The sequence below is a fragment of the Drosophila willistoni genome, assembly GCF_018902025.1.
Source record: "Drosophila willistoni isolate 14030-0811.24 chromosome 2L unlocalized genomic scaffold, UCI_dwil_1.1 Seg168, whole genome shotgun sequence".
In the NCBI taxonomy this organism is placed as follows: domain Eukaryota; kingdom Metazoa; phylum Arthropoda; class Insecta; order Diptera; family Drosophilidae; genus Drosophila; species Drosophila willistoni.
The window spans coordinates 2,112,989-2,135,822 of NW_025814047.1; the positions used below are offsets into that span (position 1 = coordinate 2,112,989).

At 33.2% G+C, this 22,834-nt stretch overlaps 3 protein-coding genes and 4 non-coding genes across 9 annotated transcripts in view; 3 read left to right on the forward strand and 4 right to left on the reverse strand.

Moving 5' to 3' along the window:
- The first annotated feature begins 819 nt into the window (after positions 1–819).
- LOC6643296 (small integral membrane protein 12-A) lies at positions 820–1,463 on the forward strand. Its single transcript, XM_002066073.4, has 2 exons — positions 820–1,017; positions 1,264–1,463. The coding sequence occupies exons 1-2, from the start codon at positions 888–890 to the stop codon at positions 1,389–1,391; spliced, it is 258 nt and encodes an 85-aa protein (XP_002066109.1). The 5' UTR covers positions 820–887; the 3' UTR covers positions 1,392–1,463.
- A 30-nt stretch (positions 1,464–1,493) lies between these two features.
- Positions 1,494–1,566, reverse strand: Trnar-ucu. Its single transcript has one exon. It is a non-coding gene; the product is annotated as a tRNA-Arg (tRNA).
- A 210-nt stretch (positions 1,567–1,776) lies between these two features.
- Positions 1,777–1,849, forward strand: Trnam-cau. The gene has a single exon. It is a non-coding gene; the product is annotated as a tRNA-Met (tRNA).
- Positions 1,850–1,912: 63 nt separating this feature from the next.
- LOC26529403 (RING-box protein 2) overlaps positions 1,913–22,834 on the reverse strand; it is a 29,926-nt gene continuing 9,004 nt past the window's right edge. The window contains exon 2 of one of the 3 annotated variants that reach the window (XM_047009736.1): positions 1,913–2,206. In XM_047009736.1, the coding sequence (XP_046865692.1) occupies positions 2,025–2,206 (182 nt within the window). In that variant the 3' untranslated portion in view covers positions 1,913–2,024. Of the gene's footprint in view, positions 2,207–14,428; positions 14,661–22,834 lie in introns of those variants that run through there. The other 2 variants (XM_015178250.3, XM_047009737.1) reach the window with 2 other exon arrangements.
- LOC6643379 lies at positions 5,798–6,490 on the forward strand. Its single transcript, XM_002066072.3, has 3 exons — positions 5,798–5,860; positions 5,934–6,272; positions 6,331–6,490. The coding sequence occupies exons 1-3, from the start codon at positions 5,798–5,800 to the stop codon at positions 6,475–6,477; spliced, it is 549 nt and encodes a 182-aa protein (XP_002066108.2). The 3' UTR covers positions 6,478–6,490.
- On the reverse strand, positions 11,811–11,883 carry Trnam-cau. Its single transcript has one exon. It is a non-coding gene; the product is annotated as a tRNA-Met (tRNA).
- Positions 13,435–13,507, reverse strand: Trnam-cau. The gene has a single exon. It is a non-coding gene; the product is annotated as a tRNA-Met (tRNA).

Sequence of the window (22,834 nt, forward strand, 5' to 3'; positions counted from 1 at the left end):
ATCGTTGGATTCATTGGCTCGAAGTTGGAGAGTATGATGTTGGACAAAAATACACCTTGTAGTCGTAAGTGCATCTAATTGCGTGGTTCTTCCCTATTGGAGATCCTTTACTTTATAGACATATTCATTGATTAATCTTAGTGAAATGTTTCACTTAATTTATCGACAGCTTCCATTCAGGATATTCGGGCCCAGCGACAGGCACAAGGTGACATCTTGGAAAACACAGACAAAGTGGAACAATTAGGCATCCTGGATCGAAATTTACCGCCATCCCTTCAGGCCAAATTCAAGGTCAAATGATTTTTCGTGCTTAATTGTCTATGTTTCGAAAACGTCTAAAAAAATTCAAAATTATGATGAAATAAACAATTTTTGTAGGGAAATAGATAAAAATTATATTTGTATATATGAATACGCATATTGATAGATTATATAGATTAATTTGATCGAACTCAATCGAATTTCAAACTTTCGCGTTATTTTATGCGATTCGGCAAAGTCGATTTGGTATGGTTTGAAACTTGTATTCGCCTTGTTAGGGCTGCATTCATCGAAAGCGACTTCACTCGATTATGTTGATTTTCTTGTAACTTATGTCAACCAATTTTAACTTTGCTGTATTTTGTTATGTTATATACAACCTCCCTCAACTATTTTCCCGCTATAATAGATTGCAAATCAAATTTGTAATGTCAAATAATCTTCGCGCCAAGGAATAAAAAACATCGATATATCGCGAGAGTCCAAATCCATCGATACTATCGATAGTCCCCTTTGAAACATTGAATAACAGCTGTTTTGCTGTAAAAAGTTATCGGTTCTGTTCTCCTCGCAAATAGGAAAACAAATAATAAAAGAAAAATAAAAAAAAATAACAAGTCAAAATGTGGCCCATCGTTTTAGCCATCTTAAGAAGAAACGCCGTTTACATAACCCTGCCCATAGCTGGAGTGATTGGGTTTATTGGCTATAACCTGGAAAGTCTGATTTCCGACAAATATACACCATATAGCCGTAAGTGCAGCTAATAAAAATCGTTCTGTCCTGTCAAAAAACCGGCATTAGATGTCCTCCTATCTTAATCATATAAAAAACATATAGCTAAACTGTTTACTCCCACCAAAATGGCACAGGCAAAGCCACACAATCTCACTAATTTCCCAAAAATAATTTTGTTTCATCCACAACCTCTACATAAAAGTACATACAAAAATTTTACAATTGCCTAATCTGATAATTTCTTTCACAATTTGCTTACAGCTTCAATTCAGGACCTTCGTGCCCAACGTCAGGCGCAGAGTCTCAGCGAGAGCACAAATAATGTGGAGAAATTAAGCGTCCTGGAACGAAATCTATCCCCATCGCTTCAGCCCAAGGCCAAAGTTTAAAGTTTTCCATGCACGTTGTTATTATCAAAATTCTAGATCATGATAAAATAAATTATTGACAATACAAAAAAAAAAATCTCACTGTTTTCACATTAGTGACAACATCCCTTGCGGGGATCGAACCCGCGACCTTTGGATTAGAAGTCCAACGCGCTATCCTCTGCGCCAAAGGGACAGGTGGAGGACGCTTTGCCAATGACTTATACAAGCCAAGTGATACTTTTTGACTGAAATATACTTAAAAAAGCTTGCCCATAGCTTTATTTATTAATAATTTTATCCAAAACACCAAGTGAAATTACTTTACATAGCTTGAAAAGCTGAAATTCTAGGTTTAGAATTATAGCTACTACCAGTTATTCTTTTGGCCACGACATCACACATGGCCTCGGTGGCGCAGTTGGCAGCGCGTAAGTCTCATAATCTTAAGGTCGTGAGTTCGAGCCTCACCCGGGGCATGTAAATTTTTTGTCAATTTTTTTTTTTTTTTTTTTGTTTATTTCCTTTTTTATTTGATACAATTTTGAATATAAATTATTTTTACAATTACAGAAATACATTTCGGATACATTGGTAAACTTATGATAAGCAAGTACAAAAAAGAACTATTTAAATTAAAAACTTGAGATTTAATCACTTTCCCATGCGTTGAACAGACCATTCCTGCTGACACAGAGGACATCTGTTGTTCTGTTTTACCCACAGCGACATGCAGCATTGATGAAAGGAGTGATTACATTCACCCCATACCACAACGCAATCCATACGACTCAACACATCACGTTTATTATCCGCTTGGCAGCGTAAACAAGAATCTGTCAAAAAAGAAAAAATAGAATTAAGGTAAAGTTAAAAACGGAATTGGTAGATGGAAAATTTAAAATTTTTAACTCAATTTAAAAATTCCTTCCCTGTGAGTAATAATTTCATATGAAATCATACTTTTCAGCATCTAATTTCGCGGTTACTTTGTGATAAAGATTCAAAAAGGGATTATAAAGATAACAATAAGATTCATTTCTATTTCGTTTTACTTTTGTTTTATACAGAAGTAACTTTTGACTCGAGTATATTATGGTTTAATTAAAACCTTTTTTTTGATACATTTAAATTTGAATTCTTAACTTTTGTTAAGTCGAGAAGTCAGGTCTTAAAATTGGTAAAAGATATTTACATTAGGTTATTTATTTTTTAGCTACTGAGCTGGGATTATTGAATCTAACTAAATCAAAACTCCTGAGGTGCCAGAATGTAGTATAATATTTTGTTTCCTAAAGTAGATTGAAATTTAGGGTGCTATTTGCTTTAAAAACCACATATATCAGTAGGTGTTACTTAGATTTACTTCAAATTTCGACCATTTATATAAATTCCGATTCGATTCGATCCGAAGTTTTTAAAGTTTAATCTTCGTTTATCTGTAGTTTCAAGTACGAGTAATTTCCATATTTTAGAATCTGATAAATTGTAAATAATAATAGAGAGAGTGAAAATGTGGGGACTATAAGACTCATCTCCCAAACGGTTTGCGGTGACATCTAAATGCCATTGGGAATCAATTAGTGACGGAGATTGGTAGATTTTAGTATGACGCAAGGCGAAAAACTTCGACTTAAAAGTCGACCCCTTTCGTTTGCTCATGTTTCTTTTTTTTTGTTTCATTCAACAAAATTAAGCAATATTTTTTGTTCTGCATTTCATTCAAGAAATTCATAAATATTTTCTTAGTGAGCCTTTTTTTTGTTGGTTTGGTTTGGTCGTGGGAGAGGTCACTGACATTCCCCTACACCAAACTCAATAAGCAGTTTGCAATTGGGAACGCATCGGTTTTCATCCAACAATAATAAGTCGAAGTTTTTTCTCAGAATTATCAGTGGGCAAAAATTTAGTATTTTATTTTTATTTTTTTGCTTTTTTTCACCTGAGCCTCTTGGGAGACCTATCTACCTATATATAGAGTTTGTGGTTGCTGTTGTTGTTATTGTTGTTCAGGTGTTGCTGTTGACATTTCGAAATATGATCGCGTTAGCAAAATTATGTATGTACATTGAAATTGTAATGATAATCAACAAGAATACTGTAAATGCGTCGTCATTTCGGCATCAAGTATACGCCGCTTTGGCTGCCAGGCCAGCCCAGGCCGTTGGCCGTTGCTGAGATTGACAAAATTTCCAATTCTCGGCCATTGAATGAGTCAAAAAGAATTTTTTTTTTTTTTTTTGATTTCGTGGTGTGAAAAATATGAAATTGTCATACCATTTATTTTTCACTGGTTTATGCACTTTTTTTGTCTTCACTTCTTGTAATTCCTTTTTGTTGTATTGTAATTGGTAATTGAAAACCAAACGACAACAGGAAATTGTTAACATATTTTTTCCAAGAATTACACGAAATAAATCAGGTGAAATATATTTGAATCGGTAAAATGCGTTTTGGTTAATACACAAAGATCGTTCAACTTTGCTTAATGATCTTGGGAGTTCAACTAATTTGCTAATAACTAATATTTGGTACCAATAACTGAAGCCTAGGAATATATAATATAAGAAGGAATGAATCGAACTTCTTTAATTATAATACTTTCAGGGACTTTTATCATATTCATTTGTGAGTACATACGAGTGGGACGAATATCACGATCTTTTAAAAGTTTTAAGATATAAAAGTTTTAACTTGATATGTGCAAATATGATAAACTGGCTAACAAATTATTCAGCTCTAGTCTCAATTTATGTCTGTAAGAACTGAAATATTTCACTTCTATGTTTCAGTAAAAAGTTTTCCTTATTCGGTTTGTGTATTTAAAAATATATAAAATAGTCTTACCATTTTGATCAAATTAAGTCTAATACAATTAGTCGTAATGATGATAAAGGTTTTTAAAGTTCTTGGAAAAATAAGAAAACTAGTAATTTAATTAGTGTTTAATCCGTGGCTAATTGTAAGTAAGATTTTAAGTTTGGGGAGAACTTTTAGAAGACAAAAATAATATATAACGGTTCCAAAAAATGAAATCTGTCCACATCGTTTAGTGTTGTCAACAACCACTCTACAACACAATACCTTTTACAAAAGCATAGCAGTATTTTTTCCGCTGAAATTATAGCAATCTTCTCCGCAAACAACTTAGCCAAAGTCCTGTCACATCAAACTGCCATCTGTACTGATTCACTTTCGTCTATCCAAACTATCCCTTTTCTATCCCTTCCAAATTAGACAGACTCTCTAAAGCCACCCAAATAAACTAAAAATAATCTGGATCCCCGGTCACTGCCAGATTTTGGGCAATGAGAAAGCCGATGAGGCGGCCAAAACAGCCAGCACTCTCCCCCTTATATTTACATAAAACTATAATGTCTCAGGCTTATTGAAATAAATTATAAAAGTAAGTAATCTCACTAGACTAAAACTATTTTCAAAAACAAACAACTTTTATAAATCTAATAACACAACAAAAACCAATATAACCAACTACGCTACTTACAGACAATTGTCTCAACGAGACCTCGTTAGAATTATTAGGCTTCGCCTTGGACACACAAACCTCACCCATTCCTACCTCAACCCCACCACCACCGACTTATGCCAACATTGTAACTCTGTTTCTTCTGTTAACCACATCCTACCTTAGAAAATCCCTTTTCCCATCATCCAACCCACTCTCAGCCATATTTAACCCAACCTTTGAAAACCTATCCAAAGTCGTTCAATTTTTAAAATCATCTAACATTTACGAGCTCATCTAAATAGTTAACCAACTATATATGTATTATCTCTCATTGTAAATATATACATAATTATTTGTAATTTTACTTTTTTCCTCAATATAAATATGTTATAAGGCCTTTGCAGCCACTAAGCTAATTTTACTAATAAAATTATTATAAGTAAACCGTATATAAGAATAATAATAATAATACTTATGTAAATACATATATACACAAGAGAATCGGAAAGGCGGCTCACTATATAAGCACTTTATTGGCTTTTGAAATTTAGTGATTTCCGACAAAAATTAGGTTACTTATTCAAAAAAGAAAATCGTTCTAATCTAGTGACCACCACTATATATAAGCAATATATGAGGAATAAACATTATTATAATGAATTATTTGTTGAAACAAATATTTCAAAAAAATAAACTTTTAAAAATTGTGATTTAATTGTTATTTTTTAGTTTTAATATAGAACTTTTTTTATTGCAGTCCCTGGTTTTTAGATCGAATATTGTCTATATTTATATTATAGATTATAAATTATTATTTATGCTAAATTGTTTTCGTTTTAAATAATTATTTCACCATTATTTCAGCTTGCAAATCGTTATTTAATTACTCTTATTTCAAAGTAATGAACCTCAAAGGTGATTTTGATGAACCTTTTGCTATTGAGAAACAGTTTCAAAAATGCGTTCAATTTGTTTGCTACAATCGTTCATATTACTCTGTGCCTCACTCAATGAAATAGCGGTAGGTAATAAATTGTGTATTCTTTTACCAGGATAATAATTGGATATCCTTCTTCAATCCCTTTGTGGGCTAGAGCGTGCGTCTTTTAAAGTTTACGAATGTGAAATGTAAGGATCTGCCAACAACCAATGGCTTTACGAAATACGAATACTGCCATTTGAAGGTAGTGAGACGCAATTATGTGGAGCTATCGTTGAAGGTCAATCTGCTGCAGTTACCCATCACGAATCTCACATGTCGTCTGCAATGCTTTCAACGCACAGATGGCTATCGACCTTTTCTCTACAATGTTCACTTTGATTTCTGCAAACTGATGGCAGCCCAAAAGAACTATGATCTGTCGTTCGAGAGATTTATCTTTGGTGCCATACGAATGCATAGCAATTTCAATCACTCATGTCCCTGGAAAGAGGTAAGAGGTATGGCGGGTCTTATCTATTGATATTAATTTGTACTTAATTCGTCTTCAGAGTTATATGATGGTGGAGAAATATGCCTTGGATTTTACAAAAATCAATATGCCCGTGCCAGCGGGTGTTTATCGTTTGGATTTTACATTCTACGCTTACGGTATACCTCGCACATTGACACAGGTGTTTTTTGAGAAAATTGAATGAGTGTGTGTGTGTGTGTGTGAGTGTGAACTATTCAAATGCGTCTATCTATTGTCTGAACCAGTTAATAACTGGGTCTTTAGGATCTAAGCCAGTAAAAACAAATGCAGACATATACATATTTGTTATTGTCTATCTATTTCTAATAAAATGGCGTCAATGCTTTCAATTTACATATAAATTTCATCATCATCGTCCTCAGCCATCACATCCACATCATCATCATCATTATTATTATTAATATTATTGTCTGGGCAAGTTAAAGTCAATCAAGTCAATAAACAATTACGATCGTCGTCGTTGTCGTCGAAAAAAAAAAAAAAGAAATTCTAACGATGGAAATTTTTTGCTAGAGGGCTCGATTGATTATTGGGGCCTGTTGTGGGGGCCTGTCCGGCTCACAAAGTTCTATATATACTTTTCCTACAGTAGAACTTTCTCAAGCAAAAAAAAAAAAAACTAAAACTAATAATCAATCATCATAAAAATTGCTTTTTATTGCCAAATATTTCCATACACAATTTTAATTAGCGTACATTTGGCTTTCTTAGTTTTTGTTTTTTTTTTTGCGACGTTTTTAAGGGCTGTCGGTTATGCCAATTTGAGGTTTTAGCCACAGTGCCTTGTGGAAGTTTTTTAAGTGCATTTCCAGTGCGTCATTTACTTAACGTTTTTTTTTCTTCGGAATTATTTTAATTGTCATCAGGGAGTCAAGTCAGGGGTCACAATGGAAGAGGGTGTGTATGTCTGTCTGTCTGTCTGAAAGACATCCATCCATGTGTAACGACAGTCGACCACATTTAATATTACAAATAAAAAATGAAAACAGGTTAATTTTTTATATTGTCTCTCAGCCAGACTCACAGACAAATGAAACGTGACAATGACTCGAACGATCTGTTTCCCCCTCAGACCACCTCTCAGACTTAAACTAAAACTCAGGTGACTTTTTGATTATCCAATCTCTGGAATTCACTTAGGTCGACTATATAGATGACCTGTGCGCTTAATTAACACAAAGATAAAAATAATACTATTTACTTTAACCAACTTGTTCTAATTTCTATTCAATCCATCATTTAACACTAGGTACTTAAAATGGCATCAACTATTGAATCAACTTAACACTTGATCCTATTGTAATCTTAATTAACCTAAACTGTTAAATAAGCAAAATATATATGTTTTATTTTGCTGAAAAGAATAGATCAAAAATATACTCTAATTGAGTTGAAAATTGCTTTCGAACTCAAAAAATTCTTAAGAAATGGCGCCTTTCTTTGTCTGAATGGTATATAGCAAATGTCTTCAAATCCCATTCCTGCCATTTATATTAGCAAGACTCATTAATTCTTGTTAAAAGACATCTGAATGCTTAAAATACGATTGAAAACGGTCAACATTGACAATTCAAAGTGTTAAAAAATTTATTTAAACAACAAATTTTTCAAATACAATTATTTTACAATCTTTTGAAAAATTTTACAACATTGAAAAAGACAATCAACAATAATTATTTATCAAGAAATTTCTTAAATATTTTAATTTTAAAGTGTTTCTAACAAAAATGCTACTTTATCATGTATTTTTATTCAAAAAACGTTTCAGTCTTGACTCAAGCAATTTCTTAATTGAAAATAATAAAACTTAATGCTCCCAAATATTATTTAAAAGCAATTTCAATAGTTACTTAATTTAAAACTATCAATAAAAAATGTATAACTTTGTCTTTTGATTTTTTTATTTATTGTATGAATGAAAATATTTTGAACTGAAATGTTTTCCTATTCGACATGAGTTTCATTCTGCACTTCAAGTTCGCAAATGGTAGGGTATGAACCAATATTGAAGGGCATTGGGAACAGGTACATAGATGGAAACCTGCTTGACAAGCATGACAAATATTTAATTTAACTTTTTTTTTCTCCCTCTCTTCACAATTTAAAAGACAAGTCTGCCGATTGAGGCAGACATTTAGAGCTAGATAATTAAAATTCCAGTTTCAAACACCTGACTAACTACCTGAACTGAACTGACTGACTGACTGAGCGACCGATTGACTTGGGCGGCGGCATTTGTCTCCGGCAAATGCAAATAACTTACGGCATTCTCTGTCTGATGCATTCTTACGTAAGTTGGCGGTGTCTGATGGGGGAAATTGTGAAAAAAAAAGTTCAAGGTCAACAAAAAGCTTCCACCACATACCAAAGTTCACTCTCTCGTCTGCTCTCTCTTTTTCTTTGGCGCTCTTTTTGTTGAGTGTTGTATTCATTGATTATTGTTTTTTTATCGTCTAGATATCTGACCATATCGATCACATGTCCCATGCGACTCATAACACGTTGCATGATTCGCCACACACACACAGACAGAAGCGCACACACACAACACAGTTGTGTCGCTACGTGACGTCATGCACGGGGGGCCTGGCTGTCCACACAGCTGCCAACGATCATCGCGAACGTGCCCCCAAAAGCAGCTGAGGCTCTGCTCACCACACTCACACCAACTAATTGTTGTGCTCTTAAATGCATCTTCGGCAACAGCAGAAGAAAGAGTTAAGCAAAGAGTCTTGAATGCACTATCTCACATCGATCGAATCGAATATCTCAAACGGATATGTTCATTCGTCTCAATGCGAAATAATCGAACTAATCGATCGATCAGTTGACACCGCCAAAAAAAAAGTACATTTTGCACTTGTGTCATTCATTGTCAAAAGTCACACATGTGACCCAAATATCAAAAACGGTGCCAAAAGGTGTGATTGTTAGTGACTTACTGTTAATTTCACCCTTCCAAAGTGAAGAAGTGGAATTGAGTACACATTCTCTATTGTACATTGACGTATTTAGAGAAAAATTAACAGAAGAACACTTCCGATACTTCGATCAAAATAGCCATATTTAGACAACACAACAAATAAAACCATTCCAATGGAGATCACTCTATAAAAGAGTGATCATCGATTGCAAAGTACATTTTGATCAAATAAGTTCTTAGGAATTGAAAAGTTTTCGAAAAAATGAACTGAGATCAAGAAACTAATTATTTCTGCCTTAAAAATTATATTTTTGGAAACTGTTCTTACAATTCCAATGGAGATCATTCTATAAACGAGTAATAATCAAAGGCAAAAAACATTTTGATCAAACAATTTCATTGGAAAAACTTAAAAAATATTATTACTTTTTAATAATTTTAATAGTTTTTTTTAACATTTGGAGAGGCTGCTTATATCTACATATAATATTTATTTTAAGTTGAAAAAGTCGAGTTTAATAAAATTTGATAATTTTTTCTTTTAAATTAGTTTTTATAGAGATTAGTCGAATGAGAAAATATGGAAAATCAAAAAAAAAAAAAATATTTTTTATAAAAGTAAGCTAATAAATATATATACATATGTATAAATATTTTTCAGTACATAAATAATAACTTTCGCTTATTCCTGATTTTGATATGTTTAATTATATTTTCCATTAGAAATGTAAAGAGTTCCAAAATTTCTTACATGATCAAAATTATGAAAAAAAAAAACAAAACAAAAAATGCATAAACTTTTTGAATACAATTTATTTTAAATAACTTTATATATAGGTAATACCTATTATGTGAAATAGATTTCAAAATTTAGATTTTGAGAGATTTTATTTTTTATTTAGTTTAATTTTTGTCGAATATGAATGTTTTACAAATTAAATTAATTACACAATTACAACGTTAGCTCTTTACTTTTTAAAAGCAGTAAACAAAAATATTAATAATGTAATTTTTTCAAACATTTTCTCTAAAAAATCACATGCAAATCAAAGGGGACTCAACACATTTTCTCAAAAATAACATTTTATGATTTCCTTTCCAAAAAATGAATTTTCGAACTAAAAACTTACTAGAAAACTTAATATAGGATGGGGTACTATATTGAGGTATTTTTAAAAAAGAAATAAACCAATGCGGTCAAAATTTATCGTTAATTTGTGTTTTAAAGCCAAACAAATCTTTATGTCCATAGCATACAATGATATTTCGATTTATAAACGATTCAAATACATACATACGTAAATTAATGTATGCACCAAAAATCGAACTCCAAAATCGATTTGAGTTACAAATTTCTTTGCTTCCACTCCAGATTGGATTTGCTTAGATTTACATATGTATGTCATATAAAAACCCAAGGGAAGTCAAATTCATGGACGATCACGAGAATGTAGTGTATCATTCCGCAGTCCGAGCTACTCTGGCATATTCTAGAGGAGCAATTGGTGAGCGTTATGTCTGGTTAATTTGAAATTGATTCGGTTTACTCAACAAATCAATTCAATAAGAGAACCATAGGGAGAACGAGGAGAGAGAGAGAATGAATGCGTGTGAGTACAAGTGAGTCAACGATCACAAGACCAAGAGGGAGAGAGAGAGAGAGGGAGCATGTGTGGAAGACGCTGATCGAGAAGCTCCCCAATTGCAGGCTGGCACACGGTCGTTCAAAAGGCGCCTGATCAGGCGCAAATGAATGGAAAATTTCAATATGTTTCGGTTTCGCCTTTTAAATGTTTGCACTTCTGCATGAACACACACAGGTTCAGGGTGTGCGTGTGTCTGTGTGTGTGTGTGCATGGTGGGTCCCTGGGAATTTTCCATGAATGAAAAATTTCCACTTGTGCTAAATTTAGGACTTCACGAGACACACAATGCACGCGATGTAGGTCCATAAACAATCCAAGGGAAGAGACATCTAGATATATGTTTGTGTACTCGTATATATACAACAAAAGAGATCTCCGCACTCTCAACAGTCTTGATTCACTGCATATTTACTCCATACAAATGTTGATTCTCGAAAATTGGTTCTTTATCTGTGCAAGACATGTAAACCGATAGCCCCCCTCGAAACGTCCCGCTGACCTTGCTTCAATTGTTTTGCACTTTAGTTGCTTCTTTTTGGCACACTTTACACGTGCAAAATTCACTTAAAAGCTATCACATTATATTTAACAACTGGCAGACGATAAAAAGATAAGCTGAAATAAGAGTCCATACTTATGCATAATTTAAGGGGAATATCATAAAAGAGGTTTGAATTCTTTGGTCATTAGATAAGACGAAAGTTCTTGGGAAGTTCCCTCAACTTTTGCATTCTGCGAATTTGCTTAAGATAAGATTTTTGAATGTATAATTAAATTTTTACACTTATCTTTTACAATGCTTTTTCAGTTTTATCTGATTTAAGGGAACATTTAGATTCGCTATGGCCTTTTAGTCACCGCTTCATCTTTATTCTATACTCGGCAAAAAAAGAAGTTGAAATCAAAATTTCAAGAAAAAAATTTACATGCCCCGGGTGAGGCTCGAACTCACGACCTTAAGATTATGAGACTTACGCGCTGCCAACTGCGCCACCGAGGCCATGTGATCCAGGAGATTCTAATACTGTTGAGTCACTAAAATGTTAAGGATAACATTTTAATTGGATAATTGGATTACTGAACTAATTTTGCTCTATTCAATGATAAATCTTGCTATTCTTTTGAGAAAAGTTGTTATTTATATGTCTACTCCGAGATGGCCAGCCCTAGCATCCAGTATGCTATGCATTATGGTTCCTTTTGGGACAAATATCTTCTAGATTTCAAGGGAATAGCAATCATATGTATGTCATCCAGAGCAGTCATCTTTCATCATTCTTTAGTTTAGTTGGGTTTATTGGTAAAACTCTTGCCAGACCACTATAAAGCTCTAAGCGCAACCCTTGGGATTTTGACTTACGAATTCGATTACTCACCCATGCCCTTTTTTACCTAATGACTCGCTTTTTTAATTGTTCAGACATTAACTGACTCTATCTCTATATTCTGTCAGGGACTCCAAAATAAAGAGGACAAGTCAGAGAACAATTAAAGAAGTAAGCCAGTTAGTAACTGGACATGGAATATACAAAAAAAATATTAAGTTAAGAAGTGACCAGTTCAATCATTTATGAAAGGGAGCTGAACATTTTAACTCACTCACTCTTATGAAAACTAATTTTTTCCTATTATTCGTATGCCTAATTGATTTTTAACATCATAATGTCCTACGACATGTCTTTTAGGTGGCAAATATAGTGCTCAGATTTGTCGATAATAGTCAACGGGGATTGGGAGTCATGACTCCCATGGAATAATTTCGTTTCTTTATAAAAGAAATTCTCTTATATAGCTTCTAAAAATTCGACACCTCATCAAAGTCGTTGCATTAACAAGAAATTTCTCATTTAAAAGTCCTTTTAATCCAGCTACGGGATGATCATAGACCTTTATTTCATTTGGTAAATTTACTTTGTTTTCTTTTAGAATGCACTAAATTCTTTTTGCTTTTCAAGGATATATAAAGGTCGGCTCCTCTTAAACAGAAAATAATTCGTTTTAACTAGTTTTAATTAGGATGCGTAAACTATCCAAAGCCTTCTATGACATTCGTTCACCTGATTTGGTTGTGGACAAATATTGACTTGTTGAAGCACTTCTCCACACGGTTTTTAGCATTTATTTATCCATGGGGAAATATCATCATCATCCAGACGAATGCGCAATATTTGTTTTGCCATTGGGAGCTAAGGCAGATGTGGAGTGGGTAACCAGTGTGAATGTCATTTGTAATGACAATTTCTCTCTCACACACACACACACACCTCTCCAGGTAGGTAATTGCACACTATAAAGGTAACAACTGATTTAATGTTACAACAAAAGTGGCCCATAAAATATAATAAATGTAATCGTAATAAGCCAACTGGCAACTGTTGACTGGTGCCGCTTAAAGTTAGTTAGTTGCACGACATGGTTATTTAATATGACATTTTTTGTTACTGCTACTGCTAACATTTCTAATTGAATAAAAATGCAGATAAGAAGATGCAAAAAAAAAAAATTAAAAAAAAAAAAGAAAATCATTTCATTTTAGCCAAAAAAATCTACATGCCCCGGGTGAGGCTCGAACTCACGACCTTAAGATTATGAGACTTACGCGCTGCCAACTGCGCCACCGAGGCTATGTTCTACTCCGTGGCCAATTGCCATCAATATCCTAAAATGTTTTTTTTTGCTCCCTGCCACGTGGCTAACAAACGAAATTGGCAAAAATTGTATTTTTAAATTTACAAAACATTTTTTCACGTCTTGGTATGAAAAAATATTTCAATTATTTTGTAAACATTATTACGAAAAGAAGAAAATAATAATAATAAAAACAAAAACAAATAAACAAATGTTTTTGTTTTTCCCACACGGTTGAGTGCATTCATTTATATGTATTTCTAGAAAGATTTTTGGCTTTATCTACTTTTAGGAATTTACCAAACAAGAAAAATAAATTCCTCTCTAGGCTATGATAATTAACAGTTTAGGCGAATTAATAATTAACATGCTGATGAAAAATTACTTTAAAATAATATTAATAATATTGCATTATACATAAGAGTAAAGTAAATGTATTTCTTTTAAATATACAAATACATATATCGCTTTGTCTTAGTAAGTCGTTTTAAATTAAAAATAGCGAAATTATGTGTATAAATCACAAATTTCTTGATGCGAATGTGACAAAATATATTTCCAAACTGTTGTTTTGTGAAACCAAATTCACATTTAAATACACCTAAGACTGTTAAATTATTTTCCAGATTCTTAAAAATACAGAAAAAACACGAAATGCAAATACAATATGTTTTTTTAGGTTTTGAAGTTAAATTCACTAAAAATAAGTTCCAAAACATAACCGATAAGGTATAATTACAATCACCCAATAGGTAGTATATTAATTATATTAGCTTAAGGCCTAGTAGCTATAAGAAAATTGAGTGTAATTTACAATTAATTATAAATAAATAAATAAATACTACAAAACTATACATATTTATATCAAGATCAATCAAAGTTTAATTTCAAAATTGTATGCTAAATTGTTACAAAAAGAAAACTGATCTCAAATACGAAAGGCTATTCTATGATTTGTTGAAATATTTCTTAGTTCCACCTAGCGTTTTAGAAAGCTCTGATCATGTACGAATCTTATTCGAATCCTATTTCTGAATGAAATAGTCATAGATCAGCTCATTTTCCGCCCATCAGTTTATAGGATCACATTTGACCCCTTTTTGAGTCGTATTTATCATTGTGATTTCTGATAAAACAATCTTTCAAATGCTGTGAAGAAAATCCAATTTATTAATAAAACTATACTATTTTATGTGATATTAGAGCAATATATTCCACCATTTTACATTTCGAACTCTAAAAATTTCACTTTCAAAAAAAAAAACCCTTTTAAGAATTATTAAAATGTTAGAGTAACTCACTATTATGATAAACTTCATCAAATCTATTTATATCCCCTTACTTTTCAGCAACTAAAAGACCAATTAGCATTTGTATTTACAAACATTTGAGTAAAATATTTGTTAAAACCGAAAAGCACAAAGTCACTCTGAAATTTTAAATATTTCCAAGTTCTCGTACGTCACTCAGTAGATGATACAATAGTTCATAGTTCCAACAGAATCTATCTATCTATATACAATTTCTCATTTCTTAACTCACTCTCGATCAATTGTGTCTGGAATACAAAAGCCAAAAACCAGACACCGTCTAAATATGTTAATATATTCATTTCGTTTTTTATTAACTAAATTGTACATATGTATGACTAATTAGTAAATGTAGACATTGAAAACTAAAGAGCTTTTAATACATGCATCGCTACATACTAGACAAGCGGGAAGAATAACTTTGAACTGGTCAGAGAACGAAAGAAAAAAAAAACAAACAGAGAGAAAGAGAGAGCGAGAGAGTCGTCTTTGACCTTGAGTGAAGGGCACTGGTTTTGCCATTTTAGCCATAATTACCAAGCGACCTGTATATTGCCCCACCCCCGCGTCAATTGTACGAAAGCACGTGTGGTATAAATATAGTGTAAAAAATAAAAACACAACCGAAAAGTAAAGTCCATTTGCAAAAATAAAACACACAGCAAAACGATCACTTTAAAATCTTAAAGCTTCAAGAGCTTTTCTTTGATTTTTTTAGTTAACAACTCTTTGTTTTTTATTTTTGTCTTATTAGCTGTTGCGGTTGCAAAGTTTAAAGTACGAAAAACTGCGCCAATAAATACCACATTCCGAGTGTTCGTCACTGAAAAACCTATTGCTATTCTCTGTGATTAGCTTGAATTTCGGAATACAGTGATACGTCATTGTGTGCGACATTTATATCTGAAATTCTAAATTCCTTAAGGGATCTATGGGGTGAGTCTTTTAAGACGTTTAATAACGTTTAGGGTATGTTAGGTGCAGCCCGTAAACATCCATTCCGAGTCCCATACAGATATAGTGTTGCTGGATTTGTAGAATACCAAGCGGGGCTTATATCTGTCAGGATATGCGTGTGTCTGGCAAAGCCCAAGAGTTAGTAGATTATTTGTTTGGCCGCATCCTAACGCGAGTTCAGTAATTGGGCTCCCAGAAACCTATGCGGAGGTGTTCAAGAATTTCTGGAACATCTGAATTTTGGAATGGATTATACGTTTTTGAATACTCTGTAAGTCTGTATGTTTTATACATTTTGAAAGCTGTTTTGAAGACATCTTAAAACCAGCCTATTGTCGGAATAATCTGGTTTTCTTGAAACATCATTAATCAAGTTATTCTACTACTCAAACTCAAAAACCAATTCTGTATTCGAGTGAATAGAATAATAACAGAAAGTGTTTTGTATGTAAAATATGGTGAATTATTTTTATAAATTTTTAATCTTTCTAGTTTATAGGTATATCTATCTCTTTCTAGTTTATCGGTATATCTATCTTCTTGTGTTTGGCCAATTTCTGTGCCTGAAATTTTCGACTCTTAAGGATCAGTAAATAATTTATTCATTTCTTCAAAATCTGTTTTGGAAAACTTTACCTATAGTTAAGTTTTCTTCTCATAAATTACCCAAATTTTCTGTGTTTAAAGTGGAAAACCTCTTTAAGCCAAATTCGTTGTTTCCAGTGTAAATAAAAATACATTTTGCTTAAAAAGTTGTTATTAAATTTTTAATAATATTTAACCAATTTCATTTGGTGTGCTTGTTTTCTGAAATGTGTTTCTGGTATAAAGTGGGTTATTACTGTATCACCAAAATGGCCAACTAATTGTAAGACTAAGTAGCTTGATTGACGGTATAGATATGGAATATGTATGTATGTATGTGCATTTATGTGTATGTATTGTATATGTGTACAAGTCTTGCTGGTTTCTCAGAACGTTTCCCATACATGTGTGTGTGTGTGTGAGTTGGAGGCTCGTCTGGTTTCGCCAAAAAGAGCTCCATCAACGTCATCACTTCGGCATACATACACACACACACTCACACACATGTGTGTTATGTGTGTACATATAAATATTTTCGTACATACTTTATGTTTATTTGTTTAAAATATACATATCTACAAAATGGTTGGCTCGTGAGCAAAAGAATTGTCGGCATCACATGCTTGAGTTAATTTTAATGAAACATATGTATAGATAAATATATATGTATATATGTATGTACATTTGTATATGTAACATTTCGTGTGACTGCTAAAATTAGCATTTTTGGCTTTACTCGCCAAAGCGCCAAGCAAAAGAACTAAAAAAAAAAAACGCCAAGAGAGCGCGCGCTCGCTCTCTCACTCTCTCTCTCTGTGGCTTGTGTGAGCGCAACAGTTGTCGATCATTTGCATTGGTGTGTGTGTGTGAGCAGTTGGGGGCATATATTTTGGTCTACTCTCTGACTCTCACGTAGGTCAACTGGTTTTTGGCTCTCTCTTTGGTCTGTTTCTCTCCCTCTTTGGTTTTTTATCGTTATGACTTTAACATCAATTAGATAAATGAGCTTTTAATGGTTTTTTTTTCGGGGGGAGTAATTGAAATTAATTTCCACGTAAGGATTTGCAGCATTTGTGTTGAGTTCTGTTTTTGGGTTGAGAGAAATTTTTTTCATACTTTGTCTGACGCAATAAATGGCAGTTGCATCAGCATTTTTGGTAATACGTGCGCAGGCGCATACAGATGGCTGCGCCTGTTGCACTATTCTCTTTTTTCATTCGCTCATTCTCTCTCTCACCCCCCCTCCACTCGTGGAACTACTCTTTAGGGGGCTCGTCTCTTTTTGTTGCTCTGGCAGCCAGACAAAACCCTTTCAAAGTGTTGGTGCTCTAAATATAGCAAAAAAAAAAAAAAAAGAGGAAATGCTCGCTTTCAGTACTGCAAATTGTTAGATTGTTTTGTCTAGGTACAGTAATTACGTTAAAGCTATTTGATGGTTGCGTCATAACGGTGTTCTAAAAAAAAACCGTTCAAACAGCAATGTCATTTTATTGATAATGGCTATTACTATCTAGTTAGAGATTGATATGCATGACCTTGAAATGAGCCCATAGAAACCCCCACGAGGAATTGCCCTTAGCTGAGTCAACTTCATTTTACAACCCCAAATTTTAATCATGGATAAAACAGAGTTCATTGCACTCAGTTACAATAAAATAATTGAAGGGGGGCAAAACAAGTTTTGCTTGTGTGTGACCTTCCCTTAGATATCACATCGAAAAAATATTTGCACATTGTTTTTACTTTTTGTTCGTACTGACTGATCCATAAGCTGATTTCGATCGAGGCCAAATGACGGACAAAAATCGTGATTCAAAAAACAAAAACTTTCCATTAATGCAGATATATCGCTTTTAGCTTTTTTTTTTGTTTTAAATATGTACATACTTGGAAGTTTGTGCCAATTCATGGCTACAATCGTTTTAGATTATCATGGGTAGAGTGTCATTATTATTGTGAACACAACATTATGAAATAGAAAGACGAGCCCCCAAGCAAATTGTGAAAAGCTTCTTTGGGGGGGCCCGTAATCGTATAAGTAAAGGGGACACAATTTTTGATCAATAAGTGTATTGCTACGTGCGTCAGGCCCCCAAAAATCTTAATCAAACAATCAAAAAGTCACGCCAAATGTTTTTCAAGGTTTTCCAATTTTTTTTTTTTTTTTTGTTTTTGCACGCGCATCTTTCCCAAAGTCAATTTAATAATATTCAATTGAAAATATGTGTAAATAAAAATCAATTGATATAGCATCACCATCATCATCATCACCACAAATGTATGAAACAATTGGCTATTAAACATAACCACACAAAAGCAGTACAGCAGCCAAAACAAATCAATAAAAATAAAAGAATTGTGGCACGCAAAAGGAAGAAATGGTGTTGCCACAACGAATTCCAAGTGCCCTAGACAAAGGGTTTTAATTTCACACCAATAGAAAAGTTTCATATTTATTTTGAATTGGTTTTTGACCCATAATCGTCAAAATATCGCTTTACTCAGCAGTCACAGATGGGGAGAAGCTTGTATGGCGTCCGGGGCGATAAATTTTTGGCAAACACTTGAAACAAATTTTCAAAATATGTTCAAAAATTACCCTTTTTCCCTATTATTTGCCTGATTTTTGCCGTTATCGCGTTAGCCCCCCCTGTTTTACCCTACAAATTCCACCCTGGGTCACGCTTATATTTCTTAACGTTTTGTATTTGTTTTTATGTTACAAATTTCTATTTTCTTTGGTATTGAATTCTATTGATCAATTTGTTGTCGTAAAATTGTAGAAATTTCGATACTTTTTGTAAATGTTTACCGTCTTGTCTTAAAATTGAAACGTTTGAAACATGTGTGTGCGTAAGTCGAATGTTTATACAGAAAACTCGTTTCAATTTAAATGATTATCGAAAGGTTTTCAATTTCAGCACACACACACAACTTTGCGAATTTTCTGGAACTTTTTTGATTGATTTTACAATAAATCCTTCACCTACATCGATTGGTACTTAAAACCCGTTATGGAACAGCTGATTGCCCTTTAACTTTGGTTTACTTTGTCTGCACTATGATTGTATGTGTGTACTTACATTCATATACACATAGTTTAGACGGTGCCACTAGGTCGCCAAAAAAAAAAATGCGTCATCGTTATGAAGGAACGAAGGGCAGGGGGACACGAAAACAAAAATACAGCATCCAAAATATGGCAGTGTCGCGCCGGCCTAACAACAACACCAACAAAAACACACCTACTCCAACAACAACACAAGTTCTGCACTTGGCGGCGTCTAATGTTGGCGGCGTCCCACACTCACACACACTCACTTGCTCAAACGTGTCTGTATTCTATCTATGGTAACGCTCCATTCATGCCTTCTTTTCGACCTTCGAGCCATGACAAAACTCTTAGACTCATTTGGGGCATTTCCTTACTCGCTCTCTCGCTGCTGCTCAGCTGAGCAGTCGTAGGCCCCCCACAAAAGAAACAGCGAGAGAGAGAGAGGCACAGAGAGGGAGCGCGAACGCTGTGCTCTCTTCTTGCTAGCGCCTGTTTTACCGTTCATTCGAACGCTCCACACACACACTCGCACACACAGACAGTGAGTGTAAAAAAAAAAGCTTCTGTGAAATTGGTGCCCGCTATATAAACGTTGCGCATTCGAATCTCGTGCTTCAGTGCCACAATAGTGGATATCACATTTAGTAGTTTGTTAAAAAGGTAATAACTCAATCACAGCACTCTCACAACGGTTCTATGACAAAGACGAACAAGTGTAATTTAGAAGTGCAGAAAAATTAATCACAACAATTCAGTGACAAGTTAATAATAATTTATCAAAAAAAAAAAACTTATCAAATTTCTATGAAAAATTTGGTTGGTTTTGTTGCTGTTTTTTTTAACTATTTTTAGATTTAGCTAGCGTCTGTTTTTTATAATTTTTTTTTTCTTGCTGTTAACCAGTTCCGGTAAAACGAAAACCTTATCGAGTTTTTTCTGTGTCGCGCGATAAATTAATGCAAAAAACAAAAACTATTTTTAAAATCAAAGAAAAGAAAAGAAAAAAAAATTAAAACATTAATTCAGTCTCTGGTCTGTCTGGTGTTAAAATGCGAATGTAAATTTATGCGCATTTTCTATTTGCAAAAACCTACGTAAATTGGCATCAAATGAACCTCAATATTAATGGACAACTAACAAACTATAGACACTCTTGGCGAATTTACGTAATTCTTAGTGTCAAGTGTAAAAACAACAACAACTCTTTCCCCTCCCCAAAAAAAAAAAGAAAAAATTAAATTGTCAAGGGTAAAAATTTGCAAATTACAAAAACCCGCAAAAGAAACCCAAACGAAAAAGACAAGTTTCGAGAGAGAAATTTCTATGACCGTGAACATTTTGATTTTTGTTTAAATATAGAATTGTTTTCTATCTAGAAGATACAAGAAAATATCTATATATCTACTATAACTTGTCTGTATGTAAACGTGTAAAAACTCAAGGCACTTTTTGGGGGAAATTAGCAAAAATTTTGTTGTGTATGAAATTTTTAAAGCGCAAAAACCAAAAAGTGAAAACGTGTGCGGCATTTTTCAACTAATTGAACTAAATTTACAAAAAAAGGCGGCCGCTCTATATCTTACTTTAGTTAATTAATTTATGTTTTACTTAAAAATAAAATAAAAGAAACCGCTTAAAAAGAAAGATCACTCAAAAAAAATGGAAGAAAAACTGATGTCAAAATCGCAACGTTGCAATGTTGACAAATGAGGCAAAAGCATTTTTCACCTGTATGAGCCTGTGTGTGTGAGTGTGTGTGTCAGTGTGGGTGATGAAGAGCATAAGAGAATTTCGCACGTGAGGTAAATGCAAGAGAGTCGCACTCACACACACACGGAGAGTGAAAGAGAAACTTTGATAGTGTCAAGCTAAGCTTAAGAGAGCATTTCACAATCTTTTTAATAATATTTGCATACCCTGCAATTTAAAGTTTAAAAAAGTGTATGTATGTGCATCTTTAATCTAAAAGTGATCTAGATCATTTGTCTTCCTATTTGGCACATAATTTCAACAAATGTCATTAAGATCGATTAAAATAAATTAGATTTAGTGACGCTTCCTAACAACGACAGCTGTTTCTATCGATTCCTCTGGGCTCTCTAGCAAACAACTTATAGCAAATTCGAGTAGTTAATGAAACGTACTACAAAGTACGGTGAAAACTCTGTACAGAAAACTTTTGTGCAAACATTTTGTTCATATTCCGCCTATGAAGAAATAAAAATGACATCAGAAAGGACCATTTTAAACAATTTTTTGTTGCAATGTAGAGTTAAATATATAAATATTAAAATTTTTTTTAAATATTTGAAAGATTTCCCATTTTTATAATAAATCAAAAAATATTTAAAACTATGTACAATTTATAAAATTTATAAAGTGAAAAAAATTAAAATTAAAAAGCTTTTCTACAATTTTTAAATTTAATATTTAATATGTATCAAATGGTCCTTTCTAATGGCGCTAAAAGAGTATTATTTATTTTAAAAAATATTTGACGACCATTTTTATTTCATTTAGTTGATAAATTTCTTTAAAATTTTGCAAACAAACTTGACCTCAAGTTGGCAACCTGTAGACCGAATAAAAAAACATATTTTTTATAATTTAAAAATAGCAAAAACGCGGCTAAATTTTTCTTTTTTTGGGTTTCAAAAAGCGGATTATAGCTTTCAGTCTTTGGGGATCGCAGGGATTTGGTTCTTTAAGGCAGTTTTAACTGTATGTAGGCATTTCCGTTTAAAATTTTCATAGTCAAAATTTTGCCTTAAAGTGCTATCTATGTTTACCTTTTGCCTCCATATGAATCACATCAAATTGTAGTTTTTCGCAAATAATCATTCAATTGAATTTTTTTATTATTATTTTCTTTTTTTGTTGTGCGAGTTTTGGGCGGGGGCGGAGGGTTCTTCTTATCGTTATGTCATGGCTAATGGCAAAAATACAACACAACCCAATTACCACCCACTCAGACAGACAGAGAGAGAGAGAGAAAGCGCGAAGAGAGCAGCAGACCCAAAGGCGTCGACGTCATGTCGCCCACGCAGATTTGCCTCCGCCTCCGTTTCAGGCTCTGGGCATCACATGACGCAGGAGCCAAAGAACGAACAAACGAAATGAATTTTCTTTATTTCTATTTGTTTTTCTTTTTCTTTCTTTTTTTTTTATATATTTTTGGTTCTTTTTATTTAAATTTGCGGTCATTAATTATATGGTAGGGTGGAAAATTTTTACAAAAACACAAAAATTTTGAAAAAGAATTCGGAAATATACGCATCGAAAAAATATATACATATGTATTTTTGGTTTTGGTCGAGGTCTACAAGTTGGTCACGGAATAATATCAAGGACGTGAGTTTTATTGAAATACCTATGGAAAAGTGGGTGTGTTAGCTAGATTGTGGGGGTGTGTGTCT

Coding starts and splice junctions, on each gene's coding strand:
- LOC6643296 (XM_002066073.4), top strand. CDS start 888: ATGTGGCCCATCGTTTTAGCCATCTTAAGAAGAAACGCCGTTTACATA. Junction 1,018..1,263: donor CAAATATACACCATATAGCC/GTAAGTGCAGCT, acceptor ATTTGCTTACAG/CTTCAATTCAGGACCTTCGT.
- LOC6643379 (XM_002066072.3), top strand. CDS start 5,798: ATGCGTTCAATTTGTTTGCTACAATCGTTCATATTACTCTGTGCCTCA. Junction 5,861..5,933: donor CCTCACTCAATGAAATAGCG/GTAGGTAATAAA, acceptor TTTGTGGGCTAG/AGCGTGCGTCTTTTAAAGTT. Junction 6,273..6,330: donor ACTCATGTCCCTGGAAAGAG/GTAAGAGGTATG, acceptor ATTCGTCTTCAG/AGTTATATGATGGTGGAGAA.